Source organism: Notolabrus celidotus, chromosome 2 (genome assembly GCF_009762535.1).
Source record: "Notolabrus celidotus isolate fNotCel1 chromosome 2, fNotCel1.pri, whole genome shotgun sequence".
Lineage (NCBI taxonomy): Eukaryota > Metazoa > Chordata > Actinopteri > Labriformes > Labridae > Notolabrus > Notolabrus celidotus.
Genome location: NC_048273.1, coordinates 15,506,926 through 15,523,629, shown reverse-complemented (window position 1 = coordinate 15,523,629; position 16,704 = coordinate 15,506,926). Strand labels below are relative to the sequence as shown.

At 40.6% G+C, this 16,704-nt stretch overlaps 2 protein-coding genes across 5 annotated transcripts in view; one reads left to right on the top strand and one right to left on the bottom strand.

Moving 5' to 3' along the window:
• Positions 1-310: 310 nt before the first annotated feature.
• On the bottom strand, positions 311-12,348 carry acot11b (acyl-CoA thioesterase 11b). 3 transcript variants are annotated; one of them, XM_034704160.1, is made up of 17 exons: positions 11,870-12,348; positions 9,720-9,830; positions 8,456-8,654; positions 7,613-7,682; positions 7,135-7,195; positions 6,939-7,040; positions 6,711-6,846; positions 6,467-6,620; positions 5,719-5,838; positions 5,440-5,578; positions 5,223-5,278; positions 3,668-3,734; positions 3,483-3,566; positions 2,965-3,098; positions 1,669-1,800; positions 1,371-1,497; positions 311-1,235 (listed from the first exon to the last, which is right to left on the bottom strand). In XM_034704160.1, the coding sequence occupies exons 3-17, from the start codon at positions 8,643-8,645 to the stop codon at positions 1,026-1,028; spliced, it is 1,782 nt and encodes a 593-aa protein (XP_034560051.1). In that variant the 5' UTR covers positions 8,646-8,654; positions 9,720-9,830; positions 11,870-12,348; the 3' UTR covers positions 311-1,025. The 3 variants fall into 3 exon arrangements, with proteins under 3 accessions (XP_034560051.1, XP_034560044.1, XP_034560059.1); XM_034704153.1 differs by lacking the exon at positions 11,870-12,348 and having other exon boundaries at positions 9,720-9,913; XM_034704168.1 differs by lacking the exons at positions 1,371-1,497; positions 11,870-12,348 and having other exon boundaries at positions 9,720-9,913.
• Positions 11,971-16,704, top strand: part of ssbp3b (single stranded DNA binding protein 3b) — an 18,602-nt gene continuing 13,868 nt past the window's right edge. For both annotated transcript variants that reach the window (XM_034704191.1, XM_034704199.1), the window contains exons 1-4: positions 11,971-12,129; positions 12,838-12,910; positions 13,028-13,089; positions 13,183-13,267. In XM_034704191.1, the coding sequence (XP_034560082.1) occupies positions 12,074-12,129; positions 12,838-12,910; positions 13,028-13,089; positions 13,183-13,267 (276 nt within the window). In that variant the 5' untranslated portion in view covers positions 11,971-12,073. The remainder of the gene's footprint in view (positions 12,130-12,837; positions 12,911-13,027; positions 13,090-13,182; positions 13,268-16,704) is intronic.

Genomic DNA, 16,704 nt, shown 5'->3' with positions numbered 1-16,704 from the left:
TTTGGATACAGATACATTCCCTTATGTTCTCCTGTCCAGAATGCAGCATTAGCATAACAGGATGATCACTGAACAAACACAATACCTGCAAGCTAGCAGAGCTACAACCTGTGTTAAACCCACCAACAAACCCACACAACTTCTATCCATTGTATCCCTCTGCTGGCAGCTGCACCTGTCACAACACTCAGATCTGTTGGATACAAGGGCAAACTCAGATTTTTTTTTCTCCATAAAAAAAGAGGTGAGGAATGACAGGAATGCAGGGTGAGTGAGGCGAACGCCAACACAACAGCTACAACTCGCTTAATCCGCTGGTTTATTGTGTTTATTGTTTCAGATTTTTTCAAGAAATGCAGCTTTTCATGTGCAATACTCAGCCATTGAATGTCAAATTTTATACAATCAGTGCAAGAGATTTCCTCTAAACCTTTACATTATTATCTCAAAATAAAACAGCATCAATACATCCTCAGCAAACATCTGTGTTAACTTATAATTTAATTCATTTAATTTAATACAAACTGTTTCTTCAGGAGGTAGAAAATAAACTACTCTTATCAAAAGAAGCTATATTCAAATATCTCAGCATGGACTACTTCTTTCAACATGTTAGTCTCTATAAAAGCAGGTAATAAAATATAAAACAAGTTTAGACTGTGCATAACACTTACACCTTTGTTGTTAAGTATGATTTGTTGATTCATAAATTAGTAAAATAAAACATTTCCACAATATTGTAGCTCTAAGAACACATAAGAGGTTTGTAATCTAGCAGGAACATTGTGCGCTCTTACATCATATCTATTAATCTAGCAGAAAACATTTAAAAAAAAGGTATGCAGTGTTTTCATTTATCTTGTGAAAAGAGAATATCTCTCATTTTTAGAAAAAAAATACACACTAATAAAGAGAGCTTTAAGGTTTAAAGACTTGAAAAACAAAGTACAAATACTTTACATAGATACACTTACATTCAGCCATACCTTCTTCAGGGACATAGCACCTCAACAACAGAGGGGAACCTATTGATGCTTCTGCTCCTCATTCAGGGAGAGCTTTGCAGCACAGTCTTGTAACAGTGCAGAGGATGGCAAGGCCACCAGGCTATCCTTATTGTCCTCCAGGAAGCGACTGCAGGCGGAGAAGGCACTGTAGAAGCCGGAGGAGAGGCCGACAATGTCTGTGGAGATGTAAGGGAGGACGCCTGGCGTGGCCTTGTTGTAGTAGGTGATCTGAAACAAATTGCATACAGTCAGACGTGGTGCAGGAATCAACTGCATCTTGTAAGGAATTAGTTTTGCAGCTGTGGTTTGTTAGCATGCAGAAATGATCTAGTAGCAGGTGTACATGCTGAACATTTGGCCAACCTTGGTGACGTTACTGGACTCTTCCCAGATTGTGAAGCCAGCGCAGAGCACCTCTCCCCTGGTGTAGTCCTCAGTAGGAGGGTGAGTGGGCAAAGTGACAGAGCGCAGAGCAATCAGAAACGGGTCCCTGAGAGGGACAAAAAGAGCAAAGCTTGAAGAAAGCAGGAGGCAGTAATGCAATAAGTAGATTAATTATTGCATAATCATATAATATACGGAGAGAGAGGAAGTGGAAGAGGAAGAGGAGTGATAAGACACATAAAATAAGGTCATCTTTAATTTTTGAATGTTACAACACCTGAAATCACATGGTTTCCTCCGAGATGCCAGCAAGATAAAGTCCTGGCCTTTGCCCCCTTTGCTGATAGAAGGTGTAGCTACGCGATAAAGAGTGTCTTCTTCATCTGCATGGTTGATCACCTCACACTCCCTGCAGCAAAAAGGCATGGGATAAATACAGATATTGAGGGATTAAAGCAACTACATGAACCACTATGCTGTCTGTATACAATCTATTTCATTGTCATTACCCCCACACTTAACTGCAGCAGCATCATCAGAATTCAAAATATGCCAACATACAAAACGTTTGTCATGCAGGAGCAACATGGTGTCTATCATAATAATCAGATGAGAAATTTAAAATATGGAAATGATTCCAAATTCAGTGAAAGGACAAAAAGCAATGATCATAAATTCTCCACTGTGCTTTAAATCCCTGATGTTCTCCAGAAATTGAACAATGCACCACATCATTGCACCTGCTGCCATGGCTTCTACCTTCATTCTGAGCCTGTTTTAATGGCAGATGGCTGCACACTGACGGGTCCAGTTAGTTAACTAATTGTGGAGAGGATTTTTTCAGTCTTTGTAACTATTACAAGAGTATAACCTAGACGTACTTTATGTGTCATTTAATGAAACTATTATTTTGATTTGGCAGCATATAAATAAAAAACATTTAATAGCTTGAGTTGCACTGACACCAAAAGTAAACAGTTTGCTTTGAGTCCGACCACAAACTTAAAGCTCCTGCAAGACCTTTTTTAACTGAATAGACTGTATTTAGAATTAATGCAAATGAGAGCATCAACTTATATATTGATCATTTCTATATGGTTATTTTCATGCCTGAAACTGCTGCTGCAGGGTAGGTGTCAGATAAAGCTATTAACAGCAGAAAAAGCCCTTTCCTTACATTTTCTATGGCAAAGATTTTATCCTGAGGGGTTCATTTGACAGTTAAAATAAAGAGGTGATATTGAGACAATATTTTCAGTCAAAAATACTACAAATAAATGTAGGAAAGTACCCAAAAAGAGGTAAGAGTTACTGTTTTTGATCACAGGGGGCACCAAAATTGACTCAAACAGAGTTCCTCAAAGTAACTTTAAAAGTATCTAAACTATCAAATGCGTATCATTCATGCAGCCAGGAAGTTAATTATTGAGACATGGACTGTTATGTGATTTGTTGAGCACATGAAAAATACAGAACGCCAAGATTATTCATTAATCCTTTTCTGTTGTTGCAATCACAGAAAGCTACTGTGCACCAGATGATGCCAAATTCCAAAAATGTACATGCTACTGACTCATAATGCCGATCCCACTCCTTTCTCCTCCTCAGGTCTGAAAGTAGGTGGAAAGTCTGCTCTGCTGGTACGCTGACGTGCATCTCCACCTTAAAACACAGCATGTGGTTTTCCTCCAGTGTGTACAGTCTGACCTAAGAATATAAAAATATCCACAGAGAGGAGGTGAGCTCTAGGTAGGTAAACAGAAAACTTAGTGGCTGCATATGAGATTAAAAATCTGGTAATTACATTTTGAAGAGATCTATTATACAGGTATAGTATTATTATCTTATGAAAGGATTTGTGTAGAGAAATAGAGCAGAAGTTTGTGTATACTTTTAGATTAAGACTACATTTCTGGCTTTCTCGTGCATTATTCCACAATACGATTCAGCCAATACAGGCATACTTCCAGGCCAGCCACAGTGACAGTGCAGCTTCACCAGAATAATACAGATCAGAATGCATGGCTGAATCACAACAGCTGCTGCTATTTAACAAGTTATATCCTGAAAGATATTACAAACAACACTGACCTTGTTTTTCTCTGAAGTTAAAACCCAGTTATTCCTGGTATCTATTAGTTTCAGTGCCGACACATTATTGTAGCTCAGGTACATCTGAAACATAAAAAAGACATGTCTGAACTCTTGAACACAGTGCCAATATCTAATAAGCCTATCAAAACATGTCTGCCTCTGTCAGCAAGAAAAAGCAATACCTGGTTACTTGGATCCCAGGGAACAGACAGAGGCACATCTGTTTGCTTGGAGGAGATTATGTATTTTCTGTAAACATGTAGGAGACAAAGTTTAACATTTAAAGACACATGAACCTATCCAACATTAATGTCTTTCTTTCCTGTTTTTTATTTCAATGTGGAGTGACCATTATGCTGCAGGCCTGCATTTTACAGCAGAACAATGAACTTATTATGTGTGACAGACTGTGCACCAAAGTCTGCTCAGCTGTGATACACTGCACTGCCAAGTCATGTGGATGAGGATTGTAAACAATGGATTCTAGACAAACAAAGCAATGAAGAAACTGTTCCTGTAATACTTGAGAAGAGAGTCACTACTGCACCATACATGGGTATTTTATGCAGTGTGTGTTGGTTTTGTGATGCTTTATTATGATTGCATGCAGTGATGGTGTGGTGTTCAACTGTAACTGCAAAATTTGTGTCAGGTTTAGAGGTGTGAATTTATCTAGCTTTATATGCTAAGCACTCAGTAGTGTAACGAGTAGTGGTAAAAGCAGTTATAGATATCAATAATAGTCTTTTAACTCTTGGAGCTTGACACCAGCATATACAGTGCATATTGTAATTCTGACTATTAATCTTCTTCGGGATAATACTATTTTTGTCTCTGTATTTACATTTCTAATTCTTGATATGAACAATAGAGTTAACTCCGGTGAAATATTAATTGTAGGCTCTTGTAATTTAATAATCTTTTGCCTTGATTTTTATTCAAACTGAATTGGACATACTTTCAAATTAAAGCTCCTATGAGGAGTTTCAGCTAGCTACGAAAATGACTGACATTCATATTGATCCATCTTTATAAGCTTCAAAAACAAACAGAATGATCACCACAAAGATTGACTTTTTAACGCTTGAATCTGCAACCACGTGGTAGGTGTCAGGCAAAATGTTCAACAGCGAGTGCAGAAACAACTTTCTTTAAAATTTTACAGCAAAGAGTCTCAATGAGTGACACATTTGATGGTTCAAAGAAAACTTAAAGAGTTTTTTTTTTGTCAGATTGCACTTCTTAAAGGAACAGGACAAACCACACACAAGGCAAGAGGTGTCTCTTTGTCCAAAGCGGGGTGCCAAAGTCAACGTACACCAAATGGTCCTCAAAGGAGCTTTAAATTTGGCATGTTATAGTCCTGAATTGGAATATCCTCAATACCATTTCGACAAGTCCCATTTCTATTTCCCTGATATCTCCAAGTCAACGATCACAACTCATATTTAAATTTAAAAATCCTGATAGCTAGACGTGCACTTCAGGTTTCAAGAATCACATTTCTTTTATTTGTACAGATGATATACTATCTCTACTGTGATGAGTAGGAATCTCTAATGGGAGCAGTTGATAATATTGTATGTTCTTTCAGTGAAGGACAGAAATAATTAAGTCTTTTTGCACATGGACAAACTTTTGTATTTCAAACAATATTCATATTAGCCAAGAACTGAGCCCTGTGTTATACATGTAAACTGTACAAAAAATCCATTTTGTTTAAGGGGAGATACTGACCTATCAAGCCGAATCTTTTTCCTCGCAATAGCTTCCTGATAACGTCTTTTTCCATCCTGGGAAAAAAAGTAAAATTTCATACTGAAATCTGAAAGTAAGAATTCTTATTTTCTTATTTTCTTAATTCTTAATTCTTATTATTTTATGACCATTGTAAATTTTGGCTCCATACTTTACCCTGAATCATCAGCACTGTCAGGATACTCTGAAAACTCACCACAGGCTCTGGACGTATCCGCGGCAGTGTGCTTTGTTTCCTGTCACTGCCCAGAACCTCAAAGGTCATAAAAGCACTATTTATATGGCGCAGAGGTTCTCCACCCTGGTAGGCCTCAGCACACACTCCCACCTCCATGCTGGAGCACACCATGTATGACACATGTGGGTTCACCAAAAGAAATGCATACAATGAATGTACAGGATATGCAAATCTTGGCTGTAAATGTTGCTGTTTATACATTGCATCCATTACACCATTCATTGTGTGTAGGCTCACCTGTGCTTGAAGGCATTGTTAACAATGGCTTTCAGTACCAGTCGGTCACCAATATGAGACGGGCCACGAAAATGGAACATGTCTATGGACCTCAGGGTTGGGTGGGCATTACACAAGCGACTAGATCCAAATATTAAAATGGAAAAAAGATAATGCAGTAGCCTTTTAATTAACACAGTATTAGGAATAACAACATTTCTAGGTGATTTGTTTCGTGCTTGGAGTAATAAATAGATCAATACCACTCTCACATCAAACCCTGAATCATGAAAGGAAAGTCAGTTAACCTCTCAGCTCTGTCCAAAGGTGAGAATCATTATCTACCATTATCTTTTAGCCCAATTATTACCATTGTTTTTCTTGATTGTTTCATCGGTACAAATACTCAAGTGTAAAGAGACTATAATTGGTTTAATGGGAACTTTTAGAGAGGCACTGTTTCTTGACGGAGTGCAGTGACTTCCTGGATTCTCTGTTGTTGTTGTTTTCAAGCTGCGAAACAAAGCTGTACCCACAAATCCACAACTTCACCTTTCTTGACTTAGACTTTCTTTGTGGTCATGCTAGTTTTCCCCCCAATGTTTCCAGTTGTCATGCTAGACTACGCTAACTAGCTTATAGCTGTAGTGTCATATTTGAAAGAAAGATACATACAAGAATGATTCTGATTATTTCTCAAAACAACACTTATTTTTTAAAGCATTTTTATATACTATAAAGAATGAACAAATAAAAACGCAGCCTTTACCTTGCTGCAATTGTAGCCACATTCTCCATCCAGGCCATGATCTGCCCCCCAAAGGTGCTGACCTGGTGGTTGGCATGTGGCGGTAGCACCAGCTCCACACTCTCCACTCGTGTCCGCTCGGCTGGCACAGCATCCTGAAACTCCTGGCACTCTCCTGGTAGGAGCACAAAAAAACAAGGAGCTTTAGTGGTGCAGAATCTCAGCCAAGTGCTGTGTTATAAAGCCCAGTGTCTGCAGCCTGTACCCAGCTGAGCTGTGCTGCTGCTCAGCAGGTCTGTAATGATCTCAGCGTGGATGAGCCTCATCCTCCTCCGCTCTGCTGCCAGGCTGTACTCCATCTGCTCCATTTGTGTGCGGGGAGTCACCTGTTTCAGCTGAACCTGTGCACACATAACACACACAAACCCAAAGGATGTTCAAATCAGCTTCAGTGGAACAGTTAAGTGTCTATTGTTGATGTTTCTAAGTTTACCTTCCCGGCTTCAGTTCTTCTTGCAACAAAAGTAGCAAAGGCATGGCAAACCTTCCACTGCCTGGCAGAGTAAAGGTCCTCACAAGTCACTAAGATGCCAACCTAAAAGGAATGCAATCACACACATGTATTTATTTTTTTCTTAAACAGAATGACTGATCAATCTTCTGATATATAAAACACAATGTCCACTAACCTCCATACTGGACGTGAAGGCTCTGTTGACCTTTGCTATGATATTGACCACCTTCCCCACCCTAAAGTGGACAGACAGAAGCCTCTCTTTACTATCAATATGAAGCTGTGATTACAGTATCAACACAATTGCAACCTCTCCACTCAAACATGTTGTCCATTGTGTGTAAATATGAGTTTAAAAACAACCTTGTTCTCTAATGTCGACTGTTCTCTGCCTGTAAGTGAAGATAAATGTGAGCTAAAGAGCTAGAAGTGTTATAAGAGTAAAACTACAAATTCATTTAATACAATAATAGAAACATTAAAGGCTTTGGCAGATTTTTAGCATTAATTTCAATGTCTTTGTATTACTAGAGAAGATGTTTTAATACGATTTCTCTTCCAGTTGTGACCACAAGCTATTTTTGCTTTTTTGTGGCTTTCCTCCTCAGTTTGAGGTACACATTCATAGAGCAGCATAAAGGTTAATATCTTACCCTATAGTGTGTTCAAAATGGATGTCATCCACAGATGCAGTGATGCAAGAACATCCGGCGTGTCTCTCAGCTGGCAGAGGAGAAGGTACACAAAAACAAAGTCACAAAGCATCGGCCAATGTGAGAGGTCATGAGTTGTAAATGTATTCATCTATAGAGGCAAGCAGAATAAAAAAATCATGTAGAAAAGCTTCCAACATGTTTCAATTTAGCATTTTTTTTATTTGTTCCCAGTTCTAAATGTCTGCAAAACTTGCTTTTATGAGAGATGCATACATGTGTCAACCATCACACATAGGGTGCATTATTTAGATGAATAATATGTGATGATGTTTCTTGAATTCTCACAGTTTTCTTTTACTGGAAGGACCATCAAGAAGCCTCTTTGTGTAGTCATTATACCTTTAAACATTGTCTTTATCAGATTTTTCCAGAAATGACACTTACATTTTAAGACGGAGATACTAGATTTCTTATAGACTGACAGGAGATATTATCTCTTGCATCCAACTTTGTAACAGTTAAACTTGCATGTTCATTCAGGATCATGAAAATGATCATTTCGCAAGCAATACAGCTCAGGGATTAGAAAAATATTATCATAGTTGTGTATAAGCCAAGTTAACAATTAAGTTTAGGTGGGTTTTTTATGCACAAACATGGCACAGAAGGAAAGGTACAAGACAAAGCAAAACAAAGAACATCATACATGTTCAAATATTTATGAATGATGTTTGTCCACTACTTCATCTAACATTTGTTCATGTCTTTAGAAAACAGTGGTGCTTATTTAAGGCGTTCTGTTTTCCCAGTGAGCAGTGATTATATTAACTCAACTCCTACCAGATAAGCAGGCCGTGGAGTCCATCCACTTCAGCAGCTGTCCTGCACTCAGCTCTCCACAGTGGTTTGCATGGCAAGGCAGGACGATCTGACTCATCTTGACTTCTGTAGGGTTTCTGTATGTTTCTTCATTCTCCAGGATGAGCAGAAGGTCCTGCACAGTGTCTGCATGGTTCCCTTCTGACGTCATAATTCACAACTACATGGATAGGAATCACAGGATAATTGGATCAAGCAAGAAGCAGGACACTGTCCGATTTAATGTCAAGCCAAGTACTGACGCACTAATATCATGAGTACAAGAATAACCTGTGTCACAAATGTAAACAAAGGAGTTCCGTTATGATAGGAACCTTGATTGCTTACTAAAATTATAGTTTTTAATGTCTTCTGAAGTTTTCCAATGTGCAGGTTCATCAAATTCAGCAATAAATCCAGGATCTTTTTCACATTAGATCTGTAACATGTCTGAAACACTGGCTACAGTTTTGAATGCAGCAATCGTGGATGACACACTTAAGATCCCCTTTGAATGACTTTTATTGATGATGTGCTTTGTCACTTGTGAGAGAAAGTTGATGAACGAGGTGAATATCTGTTTGAATGATTCTGCTGCACAATTTGTACACATTTTGTGTTGTGTTGAGTTCAATTTGCTCACTACAGAATCCAAACACACATTATCAATGCACAATTTGTCCCATTTCTGCACCATAAGACGCTTTAAATAATCTGCCAGTCAGTTGGTGGTCTGAGGAATTGCACAACATTTCTCAAGGATCAGGGAAAATTTGCAAGGCTTATTTATGCAATCAAGCACTTGATGGTGCACATAAGTATCATTGACATTTTAAACACAATGTTGTACTAAATGCAGGCTGAGACTCGTCCTTTCAGTGCAGTTTCAATCAAGAAGGGACAGGAACTATTTTAGGACACAGACAAACTATTTTGAGGCATGCAGCTAAACGGGATATTATTGGAAACTACTTGTAGGGATTGAAGGATTGAAGCCTGTAACTTCTGCTCTAGTGGGGCGCAGTGGTCACCTGCCATTCCTGTTATCGATGACAGGAGCTGTAGTGACCTTTACAATGACTTCAAGAGAAATGTGACATACCACCACATTCACTGGAGGTGACAAACGAACATGGGAACTTCAGTAGGGCAGAATATTAAAGTCTGATTTGTATTCTGCAAGTCAAGTCCCCACTTCTGACAAACAACCTATTTCAAACTGTAAATCAAGATAAAAACGGCTTACCGAGTTTAAGAGTCACTGCTCACGGTGAAGTCGAGACGCGTCCTGTGAGTGCCAATGGACATTGGCTACACACCGGCGCAGAAACAGCTCCCTGTTAGCCGGATCGTGGTTCTTTTCATTTCCCACAACAACACAACTTATTAGTAATCACACTCATGCACACAAACGCCACAGATCCGGAGGGAGGGAGGGAGAGAGAGAGAGAGGGAGAGAGAGAGAGAGAGAGAGAGAGAGAGAGAGAGAGAGAGAGAGAGAGAGAGAGAGAGAGAGAGAGAGAGAGAGACCTTCCCCCAATAGCGTTCACGGATAGGTCCACATTTTAAGGTGGAACTGTAGTGACCTCGTTTACAGAGCTGCTTAAAGGAGACATTCAACATACAGTCAAGTAGGAGCCTAAAATATTCTAATGTTGATCATCATGCCCATTCATGTCCAACCAGCAATTATTTCATAGAAGGAACCTGCTTATCAGGACTTTTTCTCCTTTCGCACTTAAAGCCACAGTAAACAGTTTTCCACTTGTTATGAAACAGAAGGAAACTGATGCCTTGTAATGACCTACAAGAGCAAACAAGACCAATGACAATCAAATTTACATCTTCTTGATTTTATTTGTTAATACCTGTAACCAGTTTAGGGTGATAGGTTTCTGAGGAGGTGGTCCAGCATGCTAAAGAAACAGATTTTTCATTAATTGTTTCATTGTTAAATTTTCAACTTTTTCGACATAAACAAAAGTTTCCTCACAAGAGCTTAGTTTAGGTTCCCTAAGTAAGTGATTTTGAGACAATTAAAAGGCCACAAAATCTGAAAATAACCCCCTTTGGCTCTGGAGTTATAAGTTAAGCATGATTACATTACATTATCTTGAGGGATTCATACTCTTACTTAAATTAAGGAAGTAGAGAAATAAATAATTGTGGTATTGACTTTTGCTTTCATCCTAATATGCTGTTTTAACCATGGAATATTATCTAATGTATTTGGGAAATTATGTGGGTCTTATATCACAATCCTTTAAAGCTGCTGTTGGTAGTCACAGAGTAAACATCTGTTCAGAGAGAGAGAGGGACTTTGATGGTCAAAACTACCCCTTCCAACCATATTTCCTCTTAGCCCCCAACACAGATCGTTGTGTGCAGTCACGATAGTACCGGACTCATAACCGATCAGAGGACGTGGTAGGGGCCGCCCCTTAACCAATCAGGACAGAGGATTGGAGATTAGCTATGATTGGTCTGTCATAACGGGAACGAGGAAATAGTAACATTGCTTGATACAAAGGCATTGGAATCCACAGAGATTTCGCAATAGTCTCAAATTACTTGACTTACCGATGAGTACCGATGGGTATTATGACCTTTTCTCCAAACCCAGCAGAAAAAAACAACGTTTTTCACACCCTACCAAGCAGCTTTAAAGCTGCTGTGAGGAACTTTTGATTTATATCAATTTTGGCGCCCCATTGTGGACAAAGTGATACTTCTTATCTCTTGTTCTGTACATGCAAAAGTAGCGTTTTCAACAAAATTCTCACCCTGCTGTCTTTTAACAGCCAGATTTATCACTCAATGTGATTATTTGCCATTAAAACAGCCAAAAATGGACGTTTCTAAATCCAAATGTCAATCATGTGGTCTGACACCTACCCCCTCTGAGTGGTTTAAGGCATTAAAATTGACAACAGAGAAGGTATCAGTGTTGTTGTTTATGGTTTTGTTTGCTTTTGAAGATCATAAAGAGGCATCAGTGTTGGTTTCACCCTGTTTCTCAGCTGGTGAAAAACTCCTCATACTGCCTTGAAATGAAGGAAGTAGATAAATAAATAATAGTGGTATTGACTTTTCTTTCAGTCTTATTTGCTGTTTTTACCATGGAATATTATCTACTGTATTTTGGAAATGATGTGGGTCTTATATCACAATCATTTGAATGAGAAAAACACAACTTATATATATATTTTTTTTTTATTAAAAAATTAATTTGATAGAGAAAGGATCAGATTTGTTATTAGCTGAATAAACGGTATAGTTCAAATAGTAGGAGAGCAAAAAAAAAAAGATAAATAGTCTTTTTAAAATGATCTTATTTGCAACGTCGTGGCTATCATTGTCAAAACAACAGCAAACTGAAAGCACGAGAAGGCCGACCTTAACTCGAACAGCGCTCCCTCATTGGCTGTCCCGACCATCAGTCAGACCCGGCCCCGCCTCTTCCCTCCGGACCAGGCTCGGTTGAGTCGTCGGGTTGAGGAGGAGTGCGGTTGGAGTGCGAGAGGGTCGCGGCCGCGATGATCTGACAGATGAAATAGCGAGAAAAAGAAAGAGAAGGCGGGCGTCCTCCCACACAAAACAATGTTCCCCAAAGGCAAAGGCACCCCGGTGCCGTCGGACAGCCAAGCACGAGAAAAGTAAGCTCAGAATCGTTTCTTATTGTGTGTTTTTGCCGCGTAAGTTTCTCCCTCTTGCTCTCTGTTGTTCGCTGGACGGGCTAGCAGGAGGCGATTTCCTCCTACCGAGAAAGGAATTGAATGAACCGCCTTGTCTGCTCGCCATTCCTCCCCTGAGCTGTGCCTCTGCTACCTTTGGCTAATTGCTGCTTTTGTACATCATATCCGACTGATTTCGAAGGCTGTATTGTTGTGTTTTAGTTCAGGCTCGTGTGATATTTTTTGCAATGATTCAGTCGAGAGCACGGAGAGGAGAAAACAATAACACCGCCGTGCCACACAGGACATTGTTTTCTCTGTTGCGCTCTGGATTGGCTGCGTTTTTATTTCCCTCAGCTCCATCACTGCCATCGGGATACTGTACCTTAGCTAACACACTCTCGGCTGCTGCTTGGTGTCCACGTTTCACATCACGACGTAAAAATGTAGCACTTTCTTGCAACCTTCTCATTGTAGTGGATCCTAACCTGGTTTTGGCTTGGTAACTGTGTCCCCATTTCATGTTTTTGGCACAGGCTTTTTGGCAGCCATTGTTCAGGGGGCCTGTACCCGACTATACTCAGTGTGCCTGTTCAAAAGATGTGACCTTTTGTTTTAAGTTTATGTCCAAATGTTGAGTCATTTTTAATGAAATCAACCTTTTAATTGTATTTTTCTCCCCACACACAGGTTGGCTCTGTACGTTTATGAGTATTTGTTGCACATAGGAGCTCAGAAGTCTGCACAGACCTTTTTATCAGAGGTAAGTGGAATTATGGGGGAAAAGTTCAACCATTCAGAAACATCCTTTTTAATTCAGAAAATTCACAACATATGATCAACATCCATTGAAATAATCATTTTAATTCCCTTTTTCCAGATCCGATGGGAGAAAAACATCACACTCGGAGAACCCCCTGGATTCCTACATTCCTGGTGGTGGTGAGTAACAATGTCCTTGCCGTCTTGTAAACATGTACACAGGTTGTTCATGTTTTTTGTGTGTGTGTGCTTCATGACCTGTCTTGTCTACAGTGTGTTCTGGGACTTGTATTGCGCTGCACCAGAGAGGAGAGAGACATGTGACCACTCCAGCGAAGCGAAAGCCTTCCATGATTATGTGAGTAGCAGTGCTTACATGGGAAACTGTTGCACAAATTGCTCCGTCTCCTGCTAAAGAAGACAACAACTTTGCCATCAAGGCTTAGAGAGGGGGTGTAAACAAGGCGTCTCCATCTTTGGTTGTGCAATGAGGTAGAATTTATTTGTTGGGGCTATCAGAACAAAGTCCTTATAATCTGTTTGTCAGCATTCAAGTCCTGACAATATCTCCCACATTCCCATCCAAGAGTGATTCAGCTGCCATACTTCAGCTTATTGTCATTCCTTTTAAACTTAAAGAGTAAACACGGTTCAGCGAAAGTAGAACTCTCTCTGATTTCTGCCTTTCTATCCTTTCTAAAAATGCATTCTGCTCTTAGTTCAGGTCAGAATTTAATCCCCTTTGTTTCATAACAGCTGTAATTAACAGTCTCCAGCAAAAAAAAAGACGATTTCCTTTTTCCCCTCCTGACTTTACAGTCTGTCATCTTGCCGCGTCTGTGTGCCGAATGATGCGTCCGACAATAAGCCTTATAAACCAGTGGGAAAATGTTGCTGATGTCAGCATGTCCTGAGTCAGACCTGTCGACTGCTTCTCTCCCCTTCTTATCCGCACCACGCTCAAGCTCCCTGCCTCTGTTGTTCAGACACAAAAGTAACCTGCGATCTGTTGTACACAACCCCTGCTACACAAACTTAATTTTCAAGAAAGACCCCGAGCTGATCTGATGTGTTGAAGCTCGAGTACTCACTGAAACAAATTAGGGGAAACAATATAATCCTAATGGGTTTGAAACCTAAGAAGTGAAAAGGCAGTCTTGGATCCAAACTCTGTGAAACTCTCTGTAGCACATTGCTCCTCTTACATTAGCTCTTCTACATTTGCATGGATTGGGTGTTTTACATCTTGGTAATTATGCCATTGTAGAGATTGCCTTTTGTTTCCCGTTTGGAGGACTTCATGTATAACTTCAAAAAGACCCTCTTCAGGATCAAAGAACCGAAATGTTAAAATGTAAACTGCTCAGCAGCGGCTCCAGCTGCTCCCATCCGTGTGTTTCCCCGGCCTTTTATTTAGTAAAGATTAAACAAGCGTTATGTAACGGATGTAAATGAAGTAAAGACACCAATCAAGAAGAAAGAGTCTTCAGAGGGTGACCAACACTTATTCCTGTTTGTAGGTTAGTCGGTGATGTATCGGACAGGAATGGGTTAAAACAGAAATGTTGGTCCTGCTGTTGGCAGATAGGGTTGTCAGGGTAACAGGCCTCCTGATCTGGCAGGTGACCTGGGAGCCAGAAGAGAGACTACAATGCGACTCTGCCCCTGTAATAAGCACATTTCTTCTTCTTCTTCCTGTGGTCTTCATTTTCAGAATAAAGAAAAGAGTTGTGATTATAAGCATTGATTACGTATCACTGTAATCTTATCACTCGTTGTAATTTAAGCCCGTGTTTAAGAATTGATTGCACAAAATCATTTTGTGTGAATTGTTCGCACTGAAGTATAAAATTGAAAAGATTAGAGACACATATTTGGCTGCTGTGTTGCATCCTGTGGCTCTGCCGAGACCATTTTCATAACATGGAAAACATTAAACAAATAAGGGAGCAGTAAAGCGTCCGTCTGGACAGTGTGCGTCTGTAGTGTTGAGCATCACAGAGTTTCTGTGTGGTTGTTTCTTCCCGACATCTTGTGGTCGCCCTCCGCTCTGACGTTGGTTCTTCCTGTGATCGTTTGTGGATTTTGGGGGTCAGGCATGTGTGTGTGTGTGTGTGTGTGTGTGTGTGTGTGTGTGTGTGTGTGTGTGTGTGTGTGTGTGTGTGTGTGTGTGTGTGTGTGTGTGTGTGTGTGTGTGTGTGTGTGTGTGTGTTGTCAGTACAAGTCGTTGGACCCTAGCCTTTGTCTAAAGGTGTGGGGGAGGTGAGTGCTGCTCCGTTAGCCAGCAGTGCTCGTAAAGCCCCCGACGTAGTCACGCTGAGCCTGATGAACGCTCCCCGAGGGGCCCCGTCGCCATGGCGTCGGCGGCTGATTGATGGCTGTCACCGGGCTGAGGGGCAGATTGGAAAAAAGGGAAAGGGGAGTGGCACTGTGGCATATGCCCAGCATCCTCCACCACGTAAGAGCTGAGGGAATAGAGAACGGAGGGGGGTTGGGGAGGAAGAGCAGAGGGAGATGAGAAGGGGAAGGGAGACCTGCTAGAAGTAACCAGAGGGTGGGTAGTCGTAGGGGGGGGTCCAGTCAGGACCCAGAGCGGGTTTTATGATGTTGATTGATGGTTAAACATTTACAAGCTAAACATTGGGGCTGGTTTCGTTTGAACGTTGGTTCCAGTGGAAGAAGTGAGGCTGTTAAGAGCATGCTAGGTTAGAAGACAGCAGATGGGTGGTCTGTGTTGCCCTCCTTTTAAAATAAATCTTCATCCCATGTCTGTCTCTCTCTTCTTGTCTCTGTACCCTTTAATTTCAGCAGTTCCTGTAAATAAACCTCTGGTCATCCTTGTCCTCCTCCTTCCTTTTGACCCCCTCTTTCATTCTCTCTCTCGCCTTTTTTTATGAAAGACCAGAACTACATCCGTGGCCGCTCCGGGCTTCAGTAACCTCCTTAAGTGATTCAAGAATCCAGGGAAAATTAGTTTGGCTGGGATTTCTTGTGTGCTCTTGAAGTACACACATATACATACAGGCTGAATCACGGTGCTCAGGGGGGGAGGGGAGGGGAGGGGGTGTATACTCATCTGTTTTAAAGGACATCCCCTGGGGAGTTGTGAGGAAGGCCCCAGATAAGAGCCCCTCTAGCCCGGGGCACGGCTGAGACATCTGCCCCCTTTCCACAAAGCCTGTTCAGTCCCGAAAGCAGCATCAGACAGTTTAGGGACGGTCCTGCAAGTACAGCTGTGGTCTTTAGAGAGACAGGATGAAGGCCTGGGAACATGGCATGCTTATTGGTTCTTAATTTGGTAAACTGTTTACTTGACTTCTTCAGCCCTGTCTGATGACGGGAACTTAAATATCTTAAGAACACAAAAAGGAACAGCCACAGCTTCAGTGACGTGTTGCTCTGAGTCAGGTACCGTTGTGTTGAACATAAAGCTCTATTACGCAAGGTCTACTGCGGATAATGAAGTGGCTATGAATGTTAAATTTATGTCCTTATTGGTCATCTACTAATGGATGCGAAGAAACAGTTCTGACTTGGCTCCTTCCACCCTTTTTAAAAAAGATTATTATCAAGTATACTAGGCAATTGATTCACGTGAAGGCTTTCTCGTGTAAATAACTCAACTTAAACAAATGTCTAACAGGGAATTCTGTGCCTACAATACCTTCAAATGTCATCCCAACTGAGGACTTTCTATGTAATGGCTGGATAAGGATAATGTATAAAGAGCAGGTTGTTATAGCAGATTGGAACCTTGTGATCTGTTGTGTTTCCTTCATGCATTAACTTCAAAAT

Coding starts and splice junctions, on each gene's coding strand:
- acot11b (XM_034704160.1), bottom strand. CDS start 8,645: ATGACGTCAGAAGGGAACCATGCAGACACTGTGCAGGACCTTCTGCTC. Junction 3,099..3,482: donor TAACTTCAGAGAAAAACAAG/GTCAGTGTTGTT, acceptor TTATATTCTTAG/GTCAGACTGTACACACTGGA. Junction 1,236..1,370: donor AGTCCAGTAACGTCACCAAG/GTTGGCCAAATG, acceptor AATTTGTTTCAG/ATCACCTACTACAACAAGGC.